General features: G+C 43.7%; 2 protein-coding genes across 12 annotated transcripts in view; both read left to right on the top strand.

Moving 5' to 3' along the window:
• hppy (MAP4K3-like protein hppy) overlaps window positions 1-25162 on the top strand; it is a 217725-nt gene that overhangs the window by 147780 nt on the left and 44783 nt on the right. For 8 of the 11 annotated variants that reach the window (XM_065450743.1, XM_065450747.1, XM_065450748.1 and 5 more), the window contains 6 exons: window positions 2385-2418; window positions 9366-9534; window positions 11364-11545; window positions 15826-15955; window positions 18938-19017; window positions 22439-22499. In XM_065450743.1, the coding sequence (XP_065306815.1) occupies window positions 2385-2418; window positions 9366-9534; window positions 11364-11545; window positions 15826-15955; window positions 18938-19017; window positions 22439-22499 (656 nt within the window). The remainder of the gene's footprint in view (window positions 1-2384; window positions 2419-9365; window positions 9535-11363; window positions 11546-15825; window positions 15956-18937; window positions 19018-22438; window positions 22500-25162) is intronic. The other 3 variants (XM_065450744.1, XM_065450753.1, XM_065450745.1) reach the window with 2 other exon arrangements.
• On the top strand, window positions 12736-14484 carry LOC139048104 (uncharacterized). The gene has a single exon (XM_070522551.1). It carries the CDS (start codon window positions 12736-12738, stop codon window positions 14332-14334), a length of 1599 nt encoding a protein of 532 aa, XP_070378652.1. The 3' UTR covers window positions 14335-14484.

Raw genomic sequence — 25162 nt, forward strand, 5'->3', positions numbered from 1 at the left:
CAGAGCAACACTTGCCTCATCTCTCGTAATGAGCTGTAACTACACCGACTGTCACCAGTGCTTAGCTATGCAGAGAAGCCGGATTACAGGGGACGCGAGAGTCACTTGGGGGAAAACAGCATCAGGGGACACCTGAGAGTTGAGCATCGCCACAGGCTCCAGGACTTTAGGGCATGGAAAAACTTTTAATTGTGAAGTCTAACCCACACAGGTGATTGAGAAGATTGTGAAATGGGAAGTCTTACACAGGTGATGTTGTTAGCATCACCTGTGTAAGTCACCGAGAGAGTTGCCACACAACCAAAAGCTAGTTACGGTGTCATAGAACAGCTTCAGGGGGCATCGTGGCTTACTTTGTGCCACATGTAATTGTGTGTACTCTCATGAAGCTCATCTCATATTGGCCTAGTTTGTTAGCTGCGTAACTCTACAAGAACTGTGCTGTTTAGTTGGGGCAACAATCAGAAAAATGGTGCTAAGCATGGTTGCTTGCATAGGTAGTTGCCTGCAGGTGGGAATGGGGCTTTTTGAATAAAATTGTGTATGTATCGGTATTCCTCTGCGGTATTCCTCAATCGGTATTCCTCTGTGCTAGCGTATCTCTGCTGTGCTAGAACTGTTTGATGCCACCAGGCTTGTGGCAAGCTTGATGTCTGAAATGTCTGTATTTTAAAGCAAAAATACCTTTAGAATGCTAAGGCTTTTGTCAGAAGTAATAGTCGGATACTAGTATGATGTTTTGCAAAGCGGGCAGTTCACAATGTCATTGGCAGCTTCACTTTCTTTGCAGAGACAGGTGAAGTGCAATTAACCACAGAAACTGCTTTTGCCTAGCTTTGTGTATTGGTGACATTGCAGTAGCTTCCCAATGAAAATAAAAGAAAGATTTAGTCCCCTACAATGACAGCGGCAACTCTTTCTCACGTGATGTGGTGATAATAATAAGAAAAACAGTGTAAAATAAAAACTATCATCACCAGCTTGGAAAACCTAGAACAATGTTAGTTAAGCGAGTAGATGAAGTCCACAGAATTAGCATTGGATCCAGAGTATTGCAACATTACACATATTGTCCCTTCATTGAACTCAGTAGGAAACTTACTAGAACAAAAAGTATCGAAGGCAGCAAAACCTCATCTTATTGCCAAGAGTAATACTGCGACTATATTCAACCCAGCGCAGTTTAGATGGAGCAAATGTGTGTGCAGATTGCTTTTGTGCCCGTGGGGTGACATAGTTGTCATATTATGTCACTGCTTCCCAGGTGTGTGTGCCTGCATTCGTCCCAGCTCTTGTCACTGCCTCCTTGCTCTGCATTCTCTGCCTTCACTTTGATGCTGCTGCTATGCCTCCTCTCACACTCTTCTGCGCCTTCTTTCTCTCGGTTTGGAGAACGCGTGCTGCGTTGCATCTATCGCAGTGCTTCTTTGTCAACGCTGTATGCGCCGCGCACTGCTGCAATGAGACTGCTAGACTTTGCATTTGATGCTCATGCGCACACTCTCTGCAGGAACTTGAATGCCGCGTTGAGCAACCACTCTGCCTCTTCGCAGTTATAGTTGCTGTTGCTGCTCTAGCTATTGCTGCTGCTCTGTTGCTACACCTCTGTTATTGCCAAATTATGGCTTGATTTGGCTTGGCTTAAAGTGCACACATTTTCCTCTTGAGACTTAGCAAATTTTGATACACTTGTAGAAGGGTACTCTTGCCCATCACAATATTACTTTATTCTCTCGTAATGTGTTTTCTTCCCTTCCTGCTTTGTACCACGCTTTGGATGCCTGATGATTTCTTTCCTCATTGACGCACCTGGCACACCTACGATTTTACACTCACTTGTTTTTCATGTTAGGTGCATCCGTATTTGTTTATTGTTTACGTTTAAAACCCTAGAGGCTTGCCTTTTGTGCATTCAGTATATGAAATATGAAGTTTAATTCATTCTTGCTGGCAAGGGTATCATCAGCATTCACAGATGGGCTTTGACTTTAACAGTTTCTTTTCCTTTGCTGACTAAAGGGCAGCATTAGCTGTAATACGGACAATGCACCAAAAGTTCTGAATAGTTTGGATGCATTGTTTGCACAGCACTGTTTGAGTACTATGGGTGCATTGTCTGTAATAAGGATCATGCAGCCACAATGACCCAGCTGTGTATGTACGGATGGTTAAAGAAGTTTAGTCAGAGTGTTTTTTTCATCTTTAATATGACGCGAACTTGAACAATTTGCATTTATGTTGCTTTGGTGTATCCTTTGTGGACGTTTCTCCTGTGCATCAGTGCTGCTTGATGCACAGTGGAAATGCTTCATGCACTTATTGTGCTGAAAACATTTGGCTGTGTCACACTTGTCACAGCATCTCTTTATGCTCCTTGCTCTCAGGGCCACACTTCCGATGGACAAGGCGGACAATGCTGTAAGTAATCTTGCCTTCTTCCCGTGTGACCTTGTGCAAAATATTGAAAAACGTGGCAAGTCGATTCCTCGAAAATATGCAAGGTGGAGGAACGCTCGCGAAAGGGAGAAGTCATCATCGACCTGAGAGTAGCACAAAGCTGCGACGAAAACCCATGTATGTTTTTCGAAAAGAAAGCTTTGGAGTTGAATATGTCCTTGCGATCTTGTTCAATATTGTTGTGTTTCAAGCTGATTAATTTAGCCTCGCCCTGCAGCTAAGTTAACTCAGATGGTATAGTGAGTGCCCTGCAAGGACATTGGTCCCAGATTCCACCCTTGACCAGGAGGAACATTTAAGGCGAAAGCGGCTTGTTGCAATGGCTCATACCTGCATAAGCATGCAAAGATTCAAGGGCTGAATATGAATGAAGAAACGAAAGAAAGACTGAAAGAAAGAAAGAACGTATGAAGGAATAAAAGGAAGAACAGTAGAAAGAACTAAAGAAAGATGGAAAGAAAGAGAAACGAAAGAAGGAACGAAAGAACCTTTAGGTAGTGCATTAGATGCTCGCATGTGTCGTTGAAGAGGTCGACCTACAGCGCCCGACGTTTACTTCACACAGCAGCTCATTATGTCGTGCAAGAATTCCCACCCCCCCGATCGTATAACTTAATGCATTGCCATATGTGCCGCAAGCTTTTGCTTTCACGTGTTACAGGAGCATAACATGCTGCAAAACATTGTTTTCAACTACGACACTTGCTTTTTGGGAGACCCATATTGGTTTTCTTTGTAGCCTCGGTTTACTCTCAAGATGATGAGAGTTTTTTCCTTTTATCTTTAAGACATTTATCTACTGCTCTCTCTTCCTTATTCTACCTGGTGTCAAAACTTGGAACCTGATAACTATGCTACGATAGGCATCAAGTGAAGCCAAGTGTCTTATACTCCATTTCATTCGTAGCAGGCAATGATATGAAGGCTGTAAAGATGATTCTCGATGCTTGCATTCATGATCAAAAATTAGTGTGTCTAATATGAAATAAAGACATAGGGCATCCGTTGTGTAACACAACATAATGTGAAAGTGACGCTAAAGAGGAAAATCTTTTGGACTGTATTAATAAATCAAGTTACTACAATATCATAAAAGCCACCCTTACTGTGAAGAAGATGCCTGGTAAGCCAGAAAAGGTGGAGAAATGAAAGACAGGTGGCAACATTGCGGTGAAATTTCCACACCAGCTTGCAGTGACGTCTTGGATTTTGACAACATCTGTTCGAGCCTAGCTAATTCATTTTAAATTTCCTTTTGGCAAGGATGGACTGCATTGTATTCTAAGAAAGCCAGAGGCTGAACTTGGCATGTTTAAACAAATTTTAATGAGCTACAACAGTGAAGATATGAAGAAAAGAAATTATGCAGATCCCGTGCACTGTGAGAATTGATGTCATGCGAAGCATAGTGCAGATGGCTGGTTATCCAGCATCGTTTGGGGCTCTTTATAGAGTTCCTAGATGCACCAAGGTGTTTGCATGAAGCAAGCAATGTGACAGAGCCTGTGTGATGACAAGAGCAAGACAACCTCGACAGCAATAGCGTGACAGCTATGGCGGGATGACAGTTTCATTCTTACTCAAGTGAAGAAACGTTACAATCTGTTTTGTCACATCATCATCATCATCATCATCAGCCTGGTTACGCCCACTGCAGGGCAAAGACCTCTCCCATATTTCTCCAACAACCCCGGTCATGTACTAATTGTGGCCATGCCGTCCCTGCAAACTTCTTAATCTCATCCGCCCACCTAACTTTCTGCCGCCCCCTGCTACACTTCCCTTCCCTTGGGATCCAGTCCGTAACCCTTAATGACCATCGGTTATCTTCCCTCCTCATTACATGTCCTGCCCATGCCCATTTCTTTTTCTTGATTTCAACTAAGATGTCATTAACTCGCGTTTGTTCCCTCACCCAATCTGCTCTTTTCTTATCCCTTAACGTTACACCTATTATTCTTCTTTCCATAGCTCGTTGTGTCGTCCTTAATTTGAGTAGTACCCTTTTCGTAAGCCTCCAGGTTTCTGCCCCGTAAGTTAGTACTGGTAAGACACAGCTATTATATACTTTTCTCTTGAGGGATAATGGCAACCTGCTGTTCATGATTTGGGAATGACTGCCAAACGCACCCCAGCCCATTCTTATTCTTCTGATTATTTCCGTCTCATGATCCGGATCCGCCGTCAATACCTGTCCTAAGTAGATGTATTCCCTTATGACTTCCAGTGTCTCGCTGCCTATTGTAAATTGCTGTTCTCTCCCGAGACTGTTAAGCATTACTTTAGTTTTCTGCAGATTAATTTTTAGACCCACTCGTCTGCTTTGCCTCTCCAGGTCAGTGAGCATGCATTGCAATTGGTCCCCTGAGTTACTAAACAAGGCAATATCATCAGCGAATCGCAAGTTACTAAGGTATTCTCCATCAACTTTTATCCCCAATTCTTCCCAATCCAGGTCTCTGAATACCTCCTGTAAACACGCTGTGAATAGCATTGGAGATATCGTATCTCCCTGCCTGACGCCTTTCTTTATTGGGATTTTGTTGCTTGCTTTATGGAGGACTACTGTGGCTGTGGAGCCGCTATAGATATCTTCCAATATTTTTACATATGGCTCATCTACACCCTGATTCCGTAATGCCTCCATGACTGCTGAGGTTTCGACTGAATCAAACGCGTTCTCGTAATCAATGAAAGCTATATATAAGGGTTGGTTATATTCTGCACATTTCTCTATCACTTGATTGATAGTGTGAATATGGTCTATTGTTGAGTAGCCTTTACGGAATCCTGCCTGGTCCTTTGGTTGACAGAAGTCTAAGGTGTTCCTGATTCTATTTGCAATTACCTTAGTAAATACTTTGTAGGCAACGGACAGTAAGCTGATCGGTCTATAATTTTTCAAGTCTTTGGCGTCCCCTTTCTTATGGATTAGGATTATGTTAGCATTCTTCCAAGATTCCGGTACGCTCGAGGTCATGAGGCATTGCGTATACAGGGTGGCCAGCTTCTCTAGAACAATCTGTCCACCATCCTTCAACAAATCTGCTGTTACCTGATCCTCCCCAGCTGCCTTCCCCCTGACCTGTTTTGTCACAATCTGGGCTGATCCCGAAGGTGATAAAAGTGTTACACAGCATCTTTGCAGCATTATCTACTACGAGGAAAGTACTGGGAGATGTGGGCCAATCCCGAAAGCTGTGTACTCTAACACAATATCTCGGAACACTAGCTGCCATGAGGCAAGAATGGGAGAAACGGCCACGCCCTCACTCGTGGCACACATGAAAGAAGACTGTAAGTTTGGCCGAATGGAAACTGGGCACGCTGCTGGCATTTCAAAAAGCTGAGAAAAATATGTGTGCAATCATGGCCTGATGGCTGGGTTGCTGGGCTTGCAGTCATAAGTTTGATCCAGCCGTCGGGCACTTTCTTTTCATAGAAGAGACCCGAAACAAGGCGAGACAGGAACTGGCCTGCCGCAGACTTCCTGGGAACAGCCAAAGAACGCTTTGCATTAATACTTTGAAACCCCTGACATCACACTGGCATACTGGCAGTGGGCCTTTAGCGCTTATTTTTTTTGTTTAATAACTTTTAGTTTCTCGTCTGATTACGAACTTATTACCGTGAAGTTAGTGAATACGGAGTTTTCATAGAATAATTCAACAGTCTGAAAAGAACTAGTATTTCTCCTTAGTGGTTTCTCATGCTCTTGTCCTTGTGTTGCAAAATGAGACGTAATTATTACATAGAGGGTACCGCATATCTATACCTATTTACCTCCAAACGGCCACAGTGCACCACCTGCAATCTCAACCGGAGCACAGTGTGTTGCATACTGGAAGCACAACAGTTCACAAACAACATAGTGATTTGATGAAACCGTACGTCCACAAGTTGTAATTGTAATATGCAAATTAGTCATTTCATAAAGAGCACCGGAAATAATGAAAAACTGCACTTAAATACCTGAAGAGTGACGCTTTATGACCGCACTACTTGTTTAGCTTCTTTAGTATAGCCTAACAAATATAAAATCGAGTGTAGATATTCGGCAACATTCCTGTCAGCGAATGGCATTGCATAGACCCCTTGTCTTACCCTTCTTTGCAACATGCATTGCAAAGAAAAGGGAGTACACTGAAACCTCATTATAGTGAATGTGGATATAACGGAAATAATAACATGTTACTCGCTAATGTCAGTGTGCAACAAATATATGTGCTTATAACGAATATCGGATGTAGCGAAGATGTTGTCGTGTTCTATGCGACTTGATTTTACTGAGGTGCTACTGTAGCTGGCCGGTTGACCGAAAAGAGTTTTCTTTTTTTTCTTGTAGTAGGTTTATTTTGCCTGGGGATGCCATGTGCTGTGGCTGTTTATAGAAGTTGTTGTGCCACATAAGCAGTGGCAAAAAAAAAAAGAAAGTGGTAACTGTGTTTAGCATGTGACCTGCAACTGAGAAATGCAGGGGACCGGTTCCACCCTCCAGTGCGAGGTGCGTGCATCATTTGATTAGTATTGCATACATGCTTATCTTTTTTCAATCTTGTAAAGGCTGTCTTATTATAAATTTTCTGCTCCCATAGTTTTGAACTAGATTGAAAGGCAACATGTCTAACACAAGAAAGCTGTGCGCCTAGACGCCCTTTCATAACTTTCTTTTTTTTTTTCCAGAGAGCCAGCATTATACTTCCTTCCTAAATTTCTGATAAATTTCTTATGAAAGGGCTGGATTTCTTGAGGTCTCGCTGGCTTTAGTTCCATATCACAATATGTGTGCTCAACTTTCTAATAAAGTTGGTTAATGAATTTTACATATGTACTTTTATTTTTCATCAATTACTATGCAATGCCTGATGCCTTCTTCCACAAACATTGGGCAAAGTGGCAGTGGCAGAAGTAACCTCTGTTTTTGAAATACTCTCTGATCTTTTAGAATCACCGAAAGTGTTTTTTTTTTTTTAATGTGTAGTGTATGCACAAGCACTAATGAAAATCGTGAAAAATGTGAAAGAATGAAAATAATGAAGATCTGATACACATCTGGTAGGCGTGCATGAGTCGAACAATTGCACCTGGTCCTCCTGATGACAAAGGGGTCAAAGTGGGTCTCCAAGGTGTTGCCCACTTTGTTTGGGACAGGAGGTACATGAAACGCGGCAGTTTGTCACGTGACCATGGCGTCAGGTGCATCTCGCGAGAGACGAGTGCACCAGCCGGCTGGTGGTCAGACAAAATGCATCTGGTGGCAGAAAACATTTGGGCCAAGCAGAAGAGCTATATGGCTATGGCTTGCACCAACAGGCGATGCACCACCAAACAAAAAAAATGTTGCAGTCTTTAGAGAGATTTAGGATATTGGCTCAAAAGTTTGGGGCCCCGTTGAGTTCTTTTGCTTAGCTGCACTACGATAGGCAAGAATGGCAAGCTTTAGAATACGGTCTTGTAGTCCTGTTTTGCACCTTGCACTTGCATAGCCCACTGTGGCTGGGAAGGTAGCCCACTGCAAAGTACAATAAATAGTATAAAGTCAGTGCTGTACTAGCAAACAATCGCAATGCAGAAACACAGGCACCGAGTGAGTGCTGACAACTGTTGGCGCTAAACAGTCTTGTTCGTACCCTTATACCTGCAATGTGAGTATGTGCTTTGCACTAAATTTCATGCAAGCAATGCACCAACTAGCTTAGCTAAAGTATTCAAGTCAGTAGCATGTGCTGCAGACAGAAGTGTGGCTGTGCGGCTACGATGAGCATTTGTTGTGGAAATGATGTTGCTTTGTTGCTGACCCAAGTGCAAGACGGCGCAGCTTGTTGGTGCAAGTGGTGCAAGTTTGGAGGCATGATAGCAGCACGATGGAAGTGCTTAGGGATTCTGTCTTCAGTTGCTTGTGTGCTTCTAAACACCGTTTTTCATGGAGTAAGTTTGCAAAGTCTGCTTGCAGCTTTGTTTATGCAGTATTGCACATGTGGCAAAATGGCTGCTGTGTCCCTTTGTGCACATGATTTCGTAGGGCTCATATTAGCCAAGTACCAAAGGTAATGGAAAGGTGTGTGCAAAATTTAAATGCAGTGGCATTGCTGGGCTCACAGTTGGAGTTTAATGTCCTCGCGTTGTGTTCGTCTATGCTTGTTGAAACACCAAAAGGTGTTTTCGTGATATTTTATGTGTTTGTCATTGGGTCATTGACCTCTTATGCTTGAGTGCATGCACAGAATGGAGGAATCACTGCACCATCGTTCATGTGCTGCTGTTACATTCTTTTCCGTAATTTTTCCAGCCACAGATATTCCAGCCTAATTTTTCCAACCACAGATAACCCTATCAAAATAGGGATTATTGATAATGCTATATGAGACAGCAAATGGAATTGCAATGGCAGCGGACACTTTAAACCTGATGTGTCACGAAAGGATGGCCTATGGTTGCAGCCAAAAAGGGCTTCAGACGCAAGATTATTCTCTGTTCTTTTGGAAAGTGGCATTGATGCAACAGATTTGTATTTTCTAACTATATTTAAATTCAGATATGTGTCTTTTCAGGGTGACCTCTATGAACAAAGGTGAACTTAGGAACCACACTCCATCCAACTGCATGATTTCACTTTACTGGCATATTCTGGTCTTACTAAATTGGCAATAATGATTGGTATCTGTATCTCTGACAAAAAAAAGAAAAGAGAACCATACTGAAGGTTGTTGCGTGCATAGTATCCATATTGTTAATGTGAGGTAGTGGCACATCGTGGAAACGGGTAGTAAAAAAAAACAAAACATTTTTGATGACTTGGACACAGCAGAAATTTTGTGGTTATGTGATTCTAAAGGAGGTAAGCATGTGATGGTACAGGCGATGTCTGTATTGGAAAGCTACACATACTGCTCTCGCATGTCTCTTAGGAGCCGTGGCCATCGGGTCCACCACACGAAAATGGTCACGGCATACATGACAGCCGAGGTGACGGCAATGCTGCCAGGGACGGCACATTGGAGGCCATTGCCAGCACGGCGAGGCTACCAGCCACGAGTTACGCGATGCTCGAGACCGACATCCTGGGAGACGGCCCAGGTGAGGACGGAGATAGCAAGTTGGTCAAAAGTCATTGCAATTATTGCTGTGAGAGAACACCAAAGAAAAATAAGGTGCACTAGTAAATTATGCTTTTGCGATCGGGAACCGACAACTCTTACCAAGTGAGAGAACACTTGGCAAGCGAGAAAAAAAGGTTGGTGACGCTGCCCTGCACTTTCCATGCCAGCTCACCATGATGTCATGTATTTTAGTAGTATCTGCTCGAGTCTAGTTGCCTGTTCAACAGTGCGGATGCACTATTCTAGTTGACATTATGATTAAGAGATGGAGCTGGGCAGGTCATGTTGTGCGTAGGGTGATAACTGGCAGACCATTAGAGTTAAAGAATGGATACCAAGGGAAGGGAAGCATAGTCGAGGATGGCAGAAAACTAGGTGGGGTGATGAAATTAAGAAATTTTCAGGTGCAAGTTCGAATCAGCTAGCGTAAGACAGGGGTAATTGGAGATCGCTGGGGGAGGCCTTCGTCCTGCAGTGTACATAAAATAGGCTGGTCATGATGATGGTAACAGATAGACTACATTGCATATTAAAGGTACGAAAGTCAGTCTTGGTTCTTAAAGCAGGTCCTGGTTTGTAGAAACAAGTATTACTGTCCATTATTTAGGGCATTCTGGTATTTGGAACCACATTTTCTAGGGTTTAGACATAGCTTCTTATAATTTTTCATGCCTGCCAATTGGCTGTGAAACCGGTAGAAGTCAGCCATCGTGTGTATCTTTCGACCTTGCCGATATGTGACACTGTGATCCCAGACTTGAAGCAGACGACTCCCTTGGCTGTTTACGTCGAGCAACATTATAATTTCTGTACTCCTTTGAAAACCTCGGACAATTTAAGCAAGCATTTTTTAAGTGTGAGCACGCGTATGTAGCGTATACACCGGAAGTAATGAATGGTTGAAAATGTTGAGGCACCACTTATTCCTCAGGAGTTATATTTAAAGCTTCAGCACATTGCGGGAAGGTGGCTTTGTCACGAAAATCTTGGCCACATCATGCTTGTCCGTAATTTTCATTGCATAATTCACAAATAAGGGCCTAAAACACAGTGCTATTGGTCACTTGTCATATTTATCTAATGCATTGGAACGCACCTGTGAATCACCAGGGAGTTGTGTCCCTTTGGAACTCCCAGGGAAATGCCACAATGACGCATCAAATCAGAAGAAACGATCACCCTCTCCATTGATTTGTAGCAAAGACGTCACTTGCCAACTGTAGAAACCCACGTCACTGTGAACACTTTAAAAGCAGAAAAATGTCATGTCGAAAATGTCATATCAGTGATCCTTTAGAAGTGCCAGTGCAATTTTTGCCCTTCCCATTCCTTGATATTCGTGTGCATGTAGGGGAGACCCCTCGCAGTGGCCCAGTCAGTGGCTGTGGCATTGCGCTGCCGAGAGCAAGGTTGCAGGCTCGATCCCGGACATAGTGGCCACATTTGCTATGGGGGGCTCATGTACCAGGCTGTGGGTAGACATTTAGGAATCTCGAGTGTTCAAAATATTCCGGCTTACCTCGTGATCCAAATTGCACGGAATCTTGATAAACGGAAATCGCTTAAACAGAACTGCGTCTAGATGGAACACCATCCTCGTGGTTGGTTGGTTTTGTATTCGTGCAATTGCATTGAGCTCTGTCTCTCAGTAAATGGAACTCCTGATAAACGGAACCAATTTCCCTGGTCCCTTGAGGTTCTGTTTAAAGAGGGTCCACTGTAACTACGGCTTGCCTCAAATCAGAGCAGAGTTTTGGTATGTAAAAACCCAGAATTTAAATAATTTTTTTTTATTTCATGCGGTAGAAGACCACGATGCCAGGGAGGGCAGTGTGACCCCGACAGGGTCGCTAGAGAGGCCCGGGGCAGCGGAAGAGGAGACCCTTTCAGAGACGGAGGCCCCCTCGAGGGATGCAGCGGGGCGCCCGGAGGCCCCTCCGCGGAAGAAGGAAAAGAGGCGGTCGCACCTGGTGCCCAACCTACCTATGGTGAGCGGGCACAAGGAGAATACTACAGGCAGCTGTGATGTGATGTAGCGAAACCAGAAACAGTCTTGTGCCATCTGGTGTTTATTACAGTGGCGACTATTCACACGGGCTCTCGAAGCCCGTTTGTGCCATCAGTGCCGTCGTGCTAATCTAGCAGGGTGCGCACAGGTCCTTGAAAACCTTGAAAACCCTTGAATTTGAATATTTGGTTTTCAAGGCCCTTGAAAATCCTGGACTTTTTGCTGCTCCTTGAAAATCCTTGAATTCCTAGCGTAGTACATGCAAATGACTATTAATAAAAAAAACGCAGTTGAAATATTTGTATTTTCAGTACCGTGTTTCAATATGTGCGTTTCAGGCGTAAAAAGTCAGTGTATTGCGCGATGGTTAGCCACACTGGAGCCGCTCGGCTCTGAAGCCAACTTGAGCCGATTCAATCCAATCTGATCTTGGCGCTTTGTTATGGTGGTTGACGGCATTGCATTCTGCCGTCGCTTCTGCACCCGACTTGTTGCGGCTGAAACATCTTAATGCAAAGCAAATGCCTGGGAAAAGCAAATTTCAAGGCGTGTGGCTTCACAACGAGGCTTACAAAGACTGGATTGCACTAGATACGACGAGTGAGCACCGTGCAAGATGCAGGCCTTGCGGAAAGACCTTCGATATCACCAACATGGGCGAGTCGGCGTTAAAGAGCCATATGAAGTGCTAAGCATGCTGGTGTCATGGAGATTGCAGCCAACAGTTCGGTGCGAAGGTACTTAGTTCCAAGTACGGGGAAACAGTCAGCCGTCCCACCTCCTTCGCAATCGGGAAATCTAGACGATGCTTGCAAGGCACACGAGCTGGTGACGAACGCAGAGATTCTGTGGACTTTGAAAGTTGTCACATCGCATTTCTCCTATCGGTCGTCGTCGGAAGCAGGCCAGCTATTCCAGCGTATGTTCCAGGACAGTGGCGTGGCCAAAGCATTTTCTTGCGGAGAGAAAAAATGTGCGTATGTGACGTGCCATGGTCTGAGGCCCTTCTTTTTATCTGCTCTGCAACGGGATATAAAAGATTGCGATTACTACGTGGTACTCTTCGACAAGTCCACGAACGACTATCTCCAGCGGAAACAATTGGATGTTCACATCCGGTTTTGGAATTCGTCTCACAAGGTGGCAACGAGGTACTATACCTCGGTGTTTATGGGGCACTCGACATCCGAAGACATCCAAGGAACGCTGTTGACTGCGCTCGAGCCTTTCATTCTTGAGAAAATTCTTCAGATTTCAATGGATGGTCCCAATGTTAACCTGAAGTTACTCAAGAATTTCCAAGAGCACCTGCATCAAGCATACCAAGTTCAATGTCTGGACATTGGGACTTGCGGCCTCCACACCATGCACAACGCCTACAGGGCGGGTGTTACAGCAAGTAAGTGGGGACTTGACTGTCTGCTCTCCAGTCTGAGCGCGCTTTTCCATGGTTCTCCTGCAAGAAGGGAGGACTTCTCAGCAGTTACCGGTCAGGAAACTTTTCCCCTGAACTTTGTTGCCCACCGGTGGTTGGAGAATGTGCCTGTGATAGAGAGAGCCTTGCTCTTCTGGTGTGACATTAAGAAGTTTATTGCAGCTGCAAGGAAGAAGGAAGTAAGCCCCCCAAAGTGTGGATCATTTCACAACTTGTGTGAGTTTGCTAGTGATGACCTACTGCTAGCAAAGCTTCAATTTGCACTGGGTGTGGCCATGACCCTCAAGCCATTCCTCACTGAGTACCAAACGGATCAGCCCATGGTGTTCTTTCTTGTAAGAGACTTGGAAACTGTGGTCAGGAAGCGACTGACGAAGTTTCTGAAGTGCTCGGTCTTGTCTTCAGCAAAAGGAGCCACTGGTCTGCTGATGGTGGACATAGAAAGCACGGAGAACCACACTCCACTTGAAAAGGTGGATGTAGGCCATGCCGCTGAACAGACTGTCCGGAAAACTAAAGCAAGCCAAAAGGACGTGTTCCAGTTCCGCATGGAATGCAAACGCTTCTTGGTCAGTGTGACAAAGAAGGTACTTGAGAGAAGTCCACTGAGATTCCCAATCGTGAGGAATTTGTCCTCTCTGGACCCACGACAAATGTGTACTAAACCAGATGAGTGCCTGGCCAGCTTCAGAAGAGTGTTGGATGCCCTCATTACAGCGGGCAGAATGTCTGAGCACCAAAGAGGCACTGTACTAGGGGAGTACACCGAGTTCCTGCAGGAAGAGATGCATAACCTGCGAATGTTTGAGAAGAACGTAAACAGGTTGGACGAGTTCTTGACTGAGCTGATGCAGTTTAATTCATCATGTGGGGAACTGTGGAAGGTTGTCAAACTTTTGCTCGTGCTCAGCCACGGACAGGCCACTGTGGAGCGAGGGTTTAGCGTGAACCGCCAGGTTGCTGTAGAAAACCTGAAGGACCTGTCGTACATTTCGCAACGTATTGTGTGCGATGCTGTGGACAAGACAGGGGGCGTCCTTAATGTCCCTATTACAAAAGAGCTGAGGACTGCTGTATCAGCTGCCCGGCAGCAGTATGCTGCATATCTGGAAGCAGAAAAAAAGAAGCAATGTGATGATGTAAGGGAATCAAAGAGGCGCTGCATTGACAAAGAGATTGACGCAATGAAAAAAAAGAAAAAGAAACTCGAGGCAACAATAGCTGACCTCCAGGCTTCAGCGGATACCTATGCCGAAAAGGCAGAAGCAGCAAATGATCTGAAGTATGTGGTCAGATCAAATAGTCTGAGGAAGGCCTGCACGAAGCAAGACTGAGGAACTGTGTAGCCTCAACCAGAAGATTCAGGAAAAGCGGCAGGAGCTCCCCTGAAGTTGCCATTAGCACTTTTGCAGAATGGATTGCTGTTCGACATTGGTGCAGTGCACTGGAGTGTGTTTTTCAAGACAGAGCATATATTATGTTGGTTTAGTGCAATACAATCTGTTCCTTGAAATGTTTTTCTTCGACTTTGTTCAGTAATATTATGTTGGTTTAGTGCAATACAAGCTGTTCCTAGAAATGTTCTTTTTTCGACTTTCTTCAGTAATATTATGTTGGTTTAGTGCAGTACAAGCTGTTCCTTGAAATGATTTTTTTTCGAATTTGTTCAGTAACATTATCTTGGTTTAGTGCAATATAAGCTGTTCCTTTAAGTGCTTTTTTTTCCGACTTTGTTCAGTAAAATTTGTACCTGATATTGAAAACTGCTGCATGTAGCATTGTGTCGAGTCCTTGAAAATACTCCCACTGAGCCTTGAAATTCCTTGAATATCCTTGAATTTTCCCCTTTTGAGTCTGTACGAACCCTGTCTAGTATCGATGCCGCGTGCACAGCGTGTATGTGGAGGGTTAGAAGGTCTCCAGAGGCACCGAATGCGCTTGCCTGCAAAACAACAAGCCAAGTGAACGCACCTTTGTGCCCCACTCAATATATTCTGCAGCAGAGCCAGGGCAGCGTTCTGGCTTCCACTGCTGGCGTGAGCGTTACACGCACTCACATTTGCGTTTTTGCCGAGCAGGTGCGCGCACGTCACACCCTGGTGCACACACTGGTCTGAGTGGAACCGACTGGAAACATCAAGCTAAACATATACAATGCTCTTTCTTTTTCTAACAGCTATAATTTTCTATCGGTCTCACCTCACGCAATATCGATGTGGGATGCTGTTAACGTCACTGCCGGCATTCCTCATCGTGCTAGGGTTGCAGCATGCCTGCCTTTTGCCAGGGTGCCTCTCCGGCAGCACAGTAGAAGCAGTCTTGCAAGTCACGTCACGTCTTCTCTGTGTGTCGTAACAACAACATGCGATCAGCTCAAGCGCAACACTATGCTTTGCTGTTGCTGTCAATGCTTTAACTTTGAGTCAAACTGGCAATTTTATTGAGCTTTGTGTCTAAACTGTAGCCTAAGCGTAAGCCCTAGCTGGCGTGCCGACATGACATCATAAATGTTGGACTAGTTTGCGCCATTTTTGGACGATAAAAGGTCTCAAAACTTCTTAAAGTTTACTCTTTCGTGCCTATAGAATGCAGTGCAATCCTAATACCATCAAACTGCTGATGCTGACCTTCGTTATATGCTTACCAAAGGCTGCATAAGTTTGTGTAGGTGTTCCTGAGAGTTCCTGAAGTCTTTTAGTTATTCCAGTAGTTTACAGGTCCAGCACATCTTGGCAGTCGTCTTTCGTGTCACTCCAAACAAAGCGCATCACATGAGTTACACAGTTTCCGTCCTTCTGTTTCACGAATTCCACCCTCGACCTCAGCAGAAGCCCGTAAGCAATGGACTTCCGCCAACGCCCAAGGTGCACATGGGTGCCTGCTTCTCCAAAGTCTTCAATGGCTGCCCCCTCAAGGTCCTCTGCAGCACCAGCTGGATACACCCCGAGACCAGGGGTGAGTCTGCTGGGGGAGGAGGAGAGGGGTGCAGGGACACATGCAACATTTGCAGCGGGGAAAGGGTGTGAACAGACATGTGACATTTGGGGTGGAAAAGGTACCCGCACACTTCCCTGGAAGTTGGCTGGCACCAGTGTAGTAAATATAAATGTGAAGTGATGCTAGTAGGTAGCATAGCATCCAGTACGTCATGGAGTGATCTGTCTGTCAGGGGTGTGTTAACCCTTTCCATGGCAACTTTTCTTTTGCAGAAAACCGCTAAAATGTCACAAATATTTTTATGACTAGCTGATTCTGAACAGCTTTCATTGTTGCAATGTCAGCAGTTCATTTGTCGTTTTCTGTTGTCATACACAGTCAAATATTTTTTCATGTTTCTGAGTTGTAGATGGGCAAGGCCACAGAAATACTCTATATGAAGTGCAATATTACTTGGGAATAAAAATCAAGTGTGTGTTTGTTGTCTTCCATGCAACGCATTATTTCTGGCACTGGGAGGAAAGGAAGTCGCAGAAATGCCAGCACCAACACATTTTGGTCGAGCTGCGTCCATGCGTGAGAGGCTGTCGTCAGAGGCTCTAAGCCTTCCTCGCAATCGTCGTTAATTACTTGAAGCTTTGAACACAGCTCACTAAACCTTTCCAACTCTTAATTGTCTACTTGAAGTGAAGAAGCTCCCAAAATCGCCACGATTTTGGCACTGGAAAACGGCTGTCATTGTTACGGCCACCTCAGTCTGCGCTGCAGTTTTTAAAACCCAGGAGAGCCGAGCTTCCACTTCCTTTCTGTTTACTGCAAGCTAAAGAAATCTGATACTTTAGTTATTGTCTCGCTCATGTGATTACCATGTTTATGCAACTGATTCCTGAATCACTGGTGAAATTGTATTTAAACGTGTTTATAGCATAACATGATAGCCAGCAAGATGGTTATGAGAGCATGTCAGATTATTTTAATTTTTAAAATACACAAGCCTCAATACCGCAAGGATTTCACTCCGTGCATCTTCCAACTGCAACTGCAACTTAATTCTGGCTAAAAGGCACAGTGGGTGACTTGAAATTAAAAGTGGTGCAGACGCACACATTGTTTACCCTGTTTGGGTGATACAGTGATTTATGCACTTCTGTTCTCATTTCTACATGATATACTTTGTGTAGCCATTCGGGCACCGTATTTACTGGCATAATGGTCGCACTTGTTTGTAAAAAAAAATTGATGCAAATTCAGGGGTGCAATCATTATGCGGGTTTCCCGCGAAAAAAAAAAAAACATTTTTGTTGTTGACAACAGGCCAACAAATAGTCGGCTGCCGCTGTAACAGTGCGGGACAACAAAACAAAAATGGTGGCCGGCGGAGCAAGCCGAACGCACCGAACGCAATTTTTTTTTCTTCTAATGAGTACATTACGCGCATTGAAACAGTTTGTTCCGTATCAGTAATGAATAATATCCTTACTATTCACAAGCTTGTGGCAAAAATGTAGCCATGTCCACTTTGAGGGCACAGAAAAAGAGATGGGCACGCTTAGCTACCAGCGACAGAAACCCATGGCGGGCACGCTGCGGAAACTGCGGCATTTGTCTTCACTAACTATCATAATATGGCATGTTTCCGCTAAGGGTGGGCGAATATCTTCGTACGAATAGAGTACCCTTCTAACGTATCAGTGTAAACGTGGCCACTATCGTTGACGCTCGCAATTTGTTGCTTGCCCACGAGTGCAGATGAGAAGAATCGAAAAGCGTCTTTTATTGTTGTTGTTGTTGTTGTTGACCACAACCGTTATGAAGCCTACAAATAATAGTCAAGGCAAGCTTGGTTGTAGCTTTTTTTTTTCATGGAAGTGGGGAAAGTGATGAAAGGAATGAAATGGGGAATCTGCTTAAGAATGTTCGGTGCGTGCAGACTGCTTGATATGTCTTGGAAGAGTCGTTCGCATAGCATTTGACAGCATTCGACAGATGGTAAGAGCGATCATCTTTAGCTAGACTGTGCACACAACATATCGCTGTGGCAAGTTCAGGGTGTGATCATTACACGGGAAAGGAAAAAAATCGAATTTTGATAACCAAGTTCATGGGTGGGATCATTACGTGAGTGCAATCATTATGCAAGTAAATACGGTAATTCATCACAGTGCTCCTTGTACAAGCATTTCGGTGGAAATAGGGAGAAAGGAAGGGTTCCATGGCACTCTGGGATAACTGGTGTGGCTCCCCAAGGCAGGAAAATTTGAGAACCCCTGCTCTACAGCGTGGGAATGTCTGTTACCATGTTCAGAAAGTGTTCCAGCATCCCCTTCAAGGGTGCAGATTGGCTATCCAAAGAATTGAGGCACAAATTTGTTAACGGCACTGATACATTTGAGGAGTAAGAACTGCAGGACGACAGTGAGTGTTGTTGACTTGAGAGGGTCAAGGTGGTAGCTTGAATTCTTTGAGGTCATGTAATATGTAATCCATAGGACAGGAGATAATCTGCAGATCAAGAGGCCATCTTGGGTACGGAATGTCATCCAAAGAGTTTAGGACATAAACTTTTGAATGTGGCAGTTGATGCATTCTGCAGCAGCCGCATTTTGATGGGCTCAGAATGAAAAAAATGCTGACTTTGAAGGGTTTGGGTGCGAGCTAGTTGGTACAGATCATTCATATTTAAAACAGTGCAAAAAAAAAAACACGGACAAGGGAGGACACAGGACGAGCGCAGGACGAAGACAAAGGCAGCGCTTGTCCTGTGTCCTCCCTTGTTCGTGTTTTTTTGGCGCTGTTTTAAATATGAAAAAAATGCCTATGTACCGTGCATCGGGTGCACATTAAGGAACCCCAGGGGGTAAAAATGAATCCAGAGGGCCGCCTCATAATCGGAACTCACAGTAGTGTGCCTCATAATCAGAACATGGTCTTGGCGTGTAAAACCCCAGAATGTTTTTTTAGCAGTCTTGTTGTTTTTTTTTTGCCTTGTGTTACCCGCAGATCAACACATCTTGTTTGGCTGTGAGGAGGGCATCTACACACTCAACCTCAATGAGATTCACGACTCCTGCGTGGACCAGGTATGCATGCACTCAGCTTTATGACTTACCTCGTACTCCTTACCTTGTTTCTGACTCTGAGGTTAAACCCATGTTCTCCCATGGTTTCCATGGTTCAAAGCTACTCACTTTTCATGCACTGTGATTAGTGATGCTATTGTTGCACATGCTCTGCTGGCCTTGCTGGGACTACACCGTTTCTAATAAAGCTCATTTGATAGTCCAGTCATTGTGGTGTGAATCTCTCTTCTTGTCCTTTGTGTTTTGTGAATGTTTTTTTCTTTCAATTAAGTGAAAAGATTGAGGCAAGTCGAAAGAAACCTCAAATGATGTGGGTGACAAAATTCTGGCATGACAGGTTAGGTGGGTGGGAGGGGGTAGGCTTTGGCATCACCGAAGGGGGGGGAGACTGATTCTCCCTCGGAAAACTCCGGAGGGGACTCGGGCCCCAGAGCACCCCTCCCCCGTAGTCGGCACCCATGGCTCCAAGAATGAGATATGTGTGCTATAAACTGCTCCGAAATCAGAACTTTTATGTTCCAGTCTGCTCCAGAATGAAGATTTACCTGCTCCAAAAAATCGGTGAAAACTGCTGAATTGCTACTCCTGAATGCATCACAAGGAAGCTGTAATATCAACCAGTGTTGAAAATACATGTGAGCTGGTGAGCTAAACTTTAAGGATGGATGAGCTAATGAACAAAAGATTAGTTGTGCAACAGGTTTGGCATGCTGCTACAGGTTTGAAAAGACGAGAGAAAAAGAAATAACGCACATCCATCCATTTGCTCAAGTACTCGAAAAGGGGCCACAGTCAAATGAAAAAAGTGGAAAGGGAAGTTGTATGGCACCGTCAATAAACAAAATGGTGCAGCCAAAGGATTGATAACATCTTCTCTTTACTTATGGTGCCATACAGCTCCACTTTTTGTTTTGTTCAGCCTCTTTGCAAGCATTCTTGTGGGTGGATGTATGTGCGATTTTTTTCTTGTCCTTTGATGTGTTGCTATACGGGGTGATTGTTTCTAAGTTTTCTGCAATTTTTAAATATTGCCTGGGACAGATAGCATAATTCTTGTCCTTTAGCTGGATTGTTTGAAAAGGTAAACATTACAGTCAACATTCGATTTTCCGAACTCTCTTGGGGATGCGAAAACGTCCGAAAGATTGAGCAGTCTGAAAAAAAACGAATGTATGCCTTTTACTGCCCCGAAGGGTTCAAATCACCACAGGCATATCCGAAATAGCTATGAAGGCCTGCCAGCACACCTAATAGGCTTGTCGGTGCTCTTGCTATGACAGGAGGTGGCAGGTGCACGCTTGTATAATTAAGGAATACGTGCGGTGTTCCATAACAAATGCCCCTTCCTACTCATATGCTTTACTGTATAGCATTGCTGTATTGAGCCGAAGCTTACTTTCGGCAACCATCGTTATGCAATGCGTCATGCTTTCCGAGAACTGAGGTTGAACAGCGCGAATTAAAGGCTCGAAGAACCAAATATCACAGACAAGCACTGACTGCCAACTGTAAGTTTATTTGAAATTTCTCCGGCTATTTTATACCTTTTCCAGCATAGGTATGAATGCACCAGTTGCATATACATCTTTAAAATCGGCAACATCATAATCTTTCATGCAAAAAAGCTATTTCTTTTTCTGACACAGCAAGAGAAGGAGCGCTTACACATTTATCTCCTTCCTTTCTAATGTGACATGCCTCTATTATTTTACCTTTCCCTCGGACCTTTCCTTTTCCCTACGAGTTTTGTTTTTTTCATATATGGGAGTGCAAGGACACTTGTTACAATGACCTGCTAAATGACCCCCATAGCCATTCTTTACGTTACTGCTGTGCTGATGAGCTCTGTCATTGAAGAACTGTCCCGTTTGTCCTACAGAAGTTTCTCCACAGCTCAGTGGTATCCAATAGGTAATATCGCGCCTGCACTCAGCAAAACGAGATCTTTCATTGGAGGTGCACAAGTGCCTTTCGATCGTTTTCGTACAATTTCATATCGAGGAAAGCTTGCACGCGGCACTGAAAAGTAAATTAACATGATGTCTATTGGAAACTTTCTTTAGATTGTGTGACAACTTGTGCAATACGGCAATGGCACCATGTGCACTGTTCTCTCATCCTTATTCTTTTCTTTGTGTGCTGGTTTCGAACTTATTCTTTTTTCTTTCTGCAAGATGGCTTTGCATACTGAAGGGATGACAGAATGGGAAAATCCTGCATTCTGTAATGAGACTGTCTGACTTCGCTCAGACTTGTATCGCACGACTTAGTGCTGCCTCAATGCAGGTGGTTGCTATGCCTCTCCCAATCAATTTAGAGTGTACGCTGTTGTAGCTCTGTTTACACTGTACAGAATTATAGGGTATGTCCGAAAAATTTGTCGTTGACTGTATTAGCACAAGAAATGGAGACGCATATTCAAATAGTTAACAATATTTTATTAATTACTTTACAGTACATATTGCAACTTACAAATTGTAGCCACTGAATTTGCAAGAAATAGCCACTTGAAATTACTCTGCAGGATGACACCAGTTTTGAGATATTAGAACCCAAATGTGGGACGAAATACATGGGTGTTCTATTTATTTTTTCTAGTTTTCTTGTGCTTAAATGCATAAAAGAGCATTTAAAAAACAAAAGTAAGTGGAACAACAGTGCGCTTATATGACGAGTTTGATTGCACATGTCTGCAAACTGGTGTCATTCTGGAAATGCATTTCAAGTGGAGATGCTTTAAACTCTCTGGGTACAATTCATAATTGCAATATTGGCTGTAAAGTATTTAATTAAGAAGTTACTTGTGCATTCTTTTTCAAATTAGTTGAAAACATGTATCGATTCCTCTTGCAGGGAATGTCTGCCTCTCTGAATAATCCAGCTCAAGGACTAGAATTAGGTTATGTGCAACAGGCGATACTTAAAAATTCCAGAAAACGTACAAATGATCATCCCCGAATGCTAAACCTGTAGTAGCATGGCAAACCTCTTACTCAGCTAACTTCCCCACCTATCATCATAATTCATATCTCAGACATGCAGGTATTTTCGCTACTTGTTGATATTACGGCTTCCTTGTGATACTTTCTTGGAATAAGCAAATCATGTGCATGGCGGATGGGCTATGGGGTGTGAATAAAGTATGATGACAGTGCGTGTTCAAGAGACTGTTGGCCTAGGCTAGCCATCTTGCATAACACAGCATCAGCATTCTGAGCATGCTAACTCACAAGACCCAAATGCAAAATATCATATCTTTTTGATTATTACTGTACATGTTACAAAGGTGCGCTGAGTTGCTGCCACCTACTTACTGCTTGCAAATCACAAGGGGGCAGAGCTCCATTCACAACCTGGGACCCGCAATAAATTGTGTACCCAAAATGACACTTACTTTTTTCCCACCCATTTCTGCTTTCAGATCTTTCCCCGAAGAACATCTTGGATGTTTGTCATCAAGGATGTCCTCATGTCATTGTCAGGTGAGCGACATGCATTCATAGTTACTAGGCTTGTGCGATTTTTCTTTTCTCGTTTTCAAACCAGAACAGAAACGAAAATATTGGAGTATAGGGGCAGCATCATTGCGCAGTTATGCTTTGGTCGCACACTCTGCTGTTCACGTTTCATTTGATGCCAACAGCACATAGCCAGCTCACTCAGAACAAGAGGAACTTGTTTATAGAACTGTGGTGGCTGTGAAACACTGGGATGCCTCTTGAAAATAATAAAGTTGTAGAAGAAAGGTTTTCTTTCTAGCAGCGCTTGTTAAATCAGTTTTTACTGCTTTTGAGAAGGTCCTATAAACTCATTGAGCGGAAAGATTGATTGCAACGTAGAATGCGGAGGCCAAGCTGCCCTTTGTTGAAGTTCATGTCAAAATCGCTGTGCTGGTATGGCAATGTGTTCATTTATTTTGGCAGCTTTGGTACAGGCAAAGTTAACATTCGCATATCCAGCTGTTGTATCTAGAATCCACTGTAGTCTGGCTGGTGATGTATTTAGCAATTAGTGACAAGCTCTCCCAGAAAACAAAGGGCGGAGGCAGCACTTGTAGTTTAATATGACAGGAATCATTTTGAATTGGAGTCTTTTACAGAACTGAGCATCATTTAAAAAAAGAACTGCAATGTTGCGTATCGTTCTTAGATCTATGTTAAAAACGAATGAGGCATTATTAATTTTCCTTATTTTTAACAAAAATTTACAGCTAAGTACGGAAAGGTGTTGTAACAAAAATAAACAGTTGAAAGCCTTTAAACGAAGTGCTTGGGACCTCTAAAATCCTTCACTGTACAGGACACTTCGTTGTAAAGGTCAGGCATTGCACAACTCACAAATTGTACTGAAAATATTACTTTCAGACCATGGTGGTGTCAAATCTGAACTGCCGAAACCAGCTTCGGGGTCGGTAATGTTTGCATGTTTTGTCCTCATGCAGCGAACTACTGACATAATAACCACTAGGCATGTGGGGTTAAGGGATTTTGAGTTTGAAGGGAATTTCAGGCAAGTAGAGATTTGGAACCAATATTTTCGATTTGAATATCAAATAGCTGTTGTGCAAAATAGCGGCTGCAAATGTATACACGCAAGAACTGCTGCATTCGGAATTAATGACTTGTTCTGTGGTAGAATGGGTTCAAAATTTAGTGAACTCATTAACTATACATCAAAGATACAAAGAGGTTGATGAATAGCAAAGCATGATGTAACTGCCTTTGTGCATGTAGGAAGTTAATGAAAATAACACGCAAGTGAAACAATGCAAAAATTAGAAATGTAGACTATTGCAGTGACCAGAAGAAGTGTAAGCAGTAGGTAGTAAGGTGCCAATGCTTTTATTCTGATTCGATGTCTCGGTTACATGTATTAGACGTCTCGGTGTTTGTACTGTGATTGAAGGCTATGCAGGCACACATTTATAAGGAATGCACTCTAGGCCATGTTACATTGCCCCTTCCTACTTATGATATTGCTACGGAACAGTATTTGTGAGGACAAAGAAGCGAGCAGGGTGAAGACAACGACGACGACGATTAGAGGCTAGCGCGGTCTGTTGCCTCTTGGCCAAGTGCGGCGTATTGCCTTGTAAATATACTTGTATATAGCTTTTCGTCTGCGTCTTCCTACGTAACATATCTGGTGGAGGTGGACGTTCCCTGTACCTCGTCAACGAGCTTCGCAGTGGACGGTACGTTGAGCCTTGCTTCATGGCTCCCGGCAACGACAACTCGACTCCGCCGGCTCCGACACCTGCTGCCGCTTTGACGACCTACATCACTCTCCCCGCTCCCCGTGATCCTGGCATATTCTCGGGCAGAGATGGGTAAGACGTCGAGGACTGGATCAGCCTGTACGAACACGTACTGTGTACGTGTGGATCAGCCTGTACGAACACTTGGCCAAGAGGCAATAGCTTGCGCTAGCCTCTAATCGTCGTCGTCATCTTCACCCTGCTCGCCTCTTTATCATCGCAAACACTGTTCCGTAGCACTATGCTTCACTGCATGGCAGATATGCTTTACTATATTTCGTCGCTGCATTACAGCGAAGCTGGACATAGGGAAGTGATCATTCGACATTTATAAGTCTAAAATTAAATTTTGTTTTGTAAGAGAGTATCGAGTAGCCCAATATTCTAAACTACTTTTCATGTATTTGCACAACACTAATGGCCACCTACAGTGTACCTATCGCATTCGTTATTAGCATGTTCAATTGTGGAACAACTCCTGGACAGTGCCTCATGACTTGCATTGTTTAACCAATATTTGTAATGGGGTGTCTGTCCAACGAGATTCTTTTATTTATTTCTCTGCACCCCTTTCTGTCTTCAGTTTAGTCAGTGAATGTTCTCTGCTCAACTGTCAACGTGCCAGTGCTGAAATGTTTATACTCATTGGCACCAAAGAGATTGCAGATGATTACACTGGTCTGAAAGGCAGGAAGGTTTAAAGAAGTGTGTTGCAAAACTGTTTAAATGTTAAAAAAGAAACATTTATTATGCGCGCACAATGCTTTCACAACTTGAAACTTGGACATTGAAAAGACAGGAAATTTTCCCATGTCAAAGTTAGAAAGTTCTATTTAAAATATGTCTTCGTAGAAATATTTTTTTTATAATCTCCAGCTGATGCTAACA

Source organism: Dermacentor albipictus, chromosome 7 (genome assembly GCF_038994185.2).
Source record: "Dermacentor albipictus isolate Rhodes 1998 colony chromosome 7, USDA_Dalb.pri_finalv2, whole genome shotgun sequence".
NCBI classification, from domain to species: Eukaryota; Metazoa; Arthropoda; class Arachnida; order Ixodida; family Ixodidae; genus Dermacentor; species Dermacentor albipictus.